General features: G+C 57.9%; 1 protein-coding gene across 1 annotated transcript; it reads right to left on the bottom strand.

The window, feature by feature from the left end:
- HPD (4-hydroxyphenylpyruvate dioxygenase) lies at window positions 1–2,853 on the bottom strand. The gene is made up of 11 exons (XM_010012794.1): window positions 2,723–2,853; window positions 2,520–2,562; window positions 2,355–2,437; window positions 2,153–2,242; window positions 1,937–2,040; window positions 1,717–1,794; window positions 1,426–1,588; window positions 1,029–1,100; window positions 497–619; window positions 260–376; window positions 1–111 (listed from the first exon to the last, which is right to left on the bottom strand). The coding sequence occupies exons 3-11, from the start codon at window positions 2,433–2,435 to the stop codon at window positions 1–3; spliced, it is 939 nt and encodes a 312-aa protein (XP_010011096.1). The 5' UTR covers window positions 2,436–2,437; window positions 2,520–2,562; window positions 2,723–2,853.
- Between the last annotated feature and the right edge of the window lie 29 nt (window positions 2,854–2,882).

The raw sequence follows: 2,882 nt of genomic DNA, 5'->3' as shown, positions 1-2,882 counted from the left end.
CTAGATGTGCCTGGTCTCCCCATTGGGCTCCAGCACTGTCAGGTTTCCTCTCGCATCTTGATCCATTTCAATGGCTTCAAACAGAGACTTGAAGTTCCCGGCGCCAAAGCCCTGTGGAGATGACAACAACGTTACAGACCATGGGGATGAGCAGCAGGTCATCTCCAAAGTGGCCAGCAGCACCAAGAGCTGGCTGGGTGATGGTATGTGATGGCCATGAGGTTTTCAAGCCAAGATCCTCGTGAAATCCTCAACCAACCTGGTGGTTATGCCGCTGGATGACCTCCAGGAAGACCGTGGGTCTGTCTTGAACTGGTTTAGTGAAGATCTGGAGCAAGTAGCCTTTCTCATCAAAATCCACCAGGATTTTCAGTTCCTGGGTGAAAGAAACAGGAGCAAGGGAATTCCTCTGTGTCACCCTCATCCCTGCAAAACACTTTGTGGAGCTGGCCCAGCGCCAAGCAAACCTTTTCCCCATCAGGCTGCTCTGACTCACCGCCAGCTTGTCGATGTTCTCCTTCACTTTGATTTTGGCAGTTTTCAGCCTTTCCCGCAGCACCTGGTAGTAGCTGGATGGGACATCCATGAACTGCACCCCCCGCTGCTTCATGTTGGTGATCTGCAACGCAGGGGAGACCCTGGTGTTGGTCAGGCTTGGGGCTGGTTTGTGGCAGAGGTTTGTTGCCAAGAGCATGGCCTGGGACAGGCTGTTAGGAGGCAGAGTGAGCCTTTCCCATGGCTTTTCCAACCTCGTGTGTGGGGACCTGTTCCACCATCTCACTTTGGGCACCAGGAACAGGAGGACCCAAGATGCCCTCTCCGGGCAATGCAGAGTTGGCCACCATGGAAGGATGCTTCATCCGACCCTGACCCCCCGAAACCTCTGGAGCCCCTTTGGTCCGAAGAGAAACCAAAACAAGTGCTCAACAGCAGCGGGGCTCAGTCCAGAGCAGCGTCTGCCCCAGGCAGAGGTGGGTGATGTGCTGCGGTGGCTCAGCCCAGCAGGACGGGGCAGGGTCTGCACTCACCGCCGAGATGATGTCGGAGGTGTTCAGTGCAATGTGCTGCACTCCGGCCCCTCCGTAGTAGTCGATGTATTCCTACAGGGAGGAAGTGTCACCACGTTAGTGACAGCACAGCTACAGCGTGCAAAAGGCTGCGTGTGGGCTGAAGAACATAAAGCAGTATCAGCTCAGGACACCATGAAATGAGAAGAGACACTATTGGTGAGATCGGGGTAAACCAGCTCTGTGCTGGAGGTTTTGACAGCCCTTGGCAGACCTGAGCAGAGCCAGGGCTGCTTTCCAGCAGCCACCTCAGCACAGCACATCTGCGCCAGCTCCAAATCACTGACCCCTTGGTCCCTTTTCCTTCATCAAAGCCCCGCTCCAGGCAGTAGCAGGTCAACCACCAGCCTCTGCTCACCTGAATCTGGGATTTCTTCTTGCCGAACGCTGGCTCGTTGATGGGCATCTTGATGGTCTCTTCGTAGTTGGTGACCACGATGGAGCGCAGGGCACTGAACTCAGTGTGCAGCTGCTTGTCATCCACTGACCAGAAGCGGTGGAAGAGCAGGTTCTTCTGGTACCTGCCCAGGCCACAAAGGGCACATTCAAGTCCCTCTCTCCATCCCCACTCTAACAAAGCTCTGCTCTGGTTTAATCATCCTCAGCATGAGACCAGCAGAGCGGGGCTGCTGCTCCACCCCCCTCTTACCAGTCCGCCACTGGCACCATCTGGAGGTCGGGCTGGTTCCCCACAACGTGGTCAATGAAGTTGAGCTTGGTGCTTGGTCTGCAGGGGGAAGCCAGGGGTGACCCTCAGCTGGGATCGGGGCTCCCCACAGCACAGTGGGGACCTGTCCAGCTCCTTGGTGGCACATCCCATGGGCACACAGTGACAGAGAGCCGGGCAGGACCTTCTGGGAAGTACTCACAGCTTTGGCAGCAGAGGGTCCTTGAAGAGGGGCGGGTGGTACCCGGGCAGGAAGAGGCCTTTGTAGTTGAGCTTTTCTATCAGGGTGTGTGTGGTGTCACCGTACTGCGAGAGGGGGAAAGAGGTTTTGTGGTGGCCTTTTGGGGACCTCCCGGGTCCAGGCTGCTCACACAGACCCTGCTCTGCGCGGGCTCAGCTCCGCAGCTCCTACACTTACCGTCTGGATCACCGCAAACTTCACCTTCCCGAATTTGTCCTCCTCCACCCAGGGCTCCTTCAGCACCGCAGCGCCGCGCTCCTTGGCTTTCTGGGCAGGAGGAGACAGACCCCCTCGTGCTGCAGCTCCCTTGGGCTGGGGGAACATGTCCCCAGCCCCTTCCCCACCTCCCCTCGCTGTTCCAGGCTGCGGGGCTGCCTACCTGCACGATGAAGTCGCAGTCCTCCACCTCAAAGGCGATGTCCTTCACCCCATCTCCGTGCTTCACCAGGTGCTCCCCCATCTCTGCCCAGAGCAAGAGCAGCCATGGCCATGAGCAGAGGTGCTTTTCTCTGCCACGGCCATTTCCTCCTCCCAAAGCACTTACCCTCATTCCCTGGGTTGAGAGCGGATGAGAGAACAAACACAATCTGGTGAGAAGAGGAAAGGTGAGGGATGGAGACGTGGCTGCAGCCCCGGCCTCGGGCAGAGGCACCTCAGGTGCAGGGTTTAATGGCGCAGATGGGTTTTGGCAGCACACATCTGCCCAACACAACAGCAGCTCATCCCCCCCGGCCTCCATCCCCTTACCTTATCCTGCTTGATGACGTGTGACACCACCTCCCTGCTGCCGGTCTCCAGCCCTCGGTACGCCAGCTCCTCGAACCCCAGCTTGTTGCAGTAGTAGGATGCAGCCTGTGGGCAGGTAAGAGCCCCCCCAGGTGAAGCCACAGCAGTGCTGGTGGCACCC

Source organism: Nestor notabilis, unplaced genomic scaffold, assembly GCF_000696875.1.
Source record: "Nestor notabilis isolate BGI_N333 unplaced genomic scaffold, ASM69687v1 scaffold224, whole genome shotgun sequence".
In the NCBI taxonomy this organism is placed as follows: domain Eukaryota; kingdom Metazoa; phylum Chordata; class Aves; order Psittaciformes; family Psittacidae; genus Nestor; species Nestor notabilis.
Note: the sequence above shows the minus strand (reverse complement) of the source record. Positions and strands in the feature narration are given on the sequence as shown.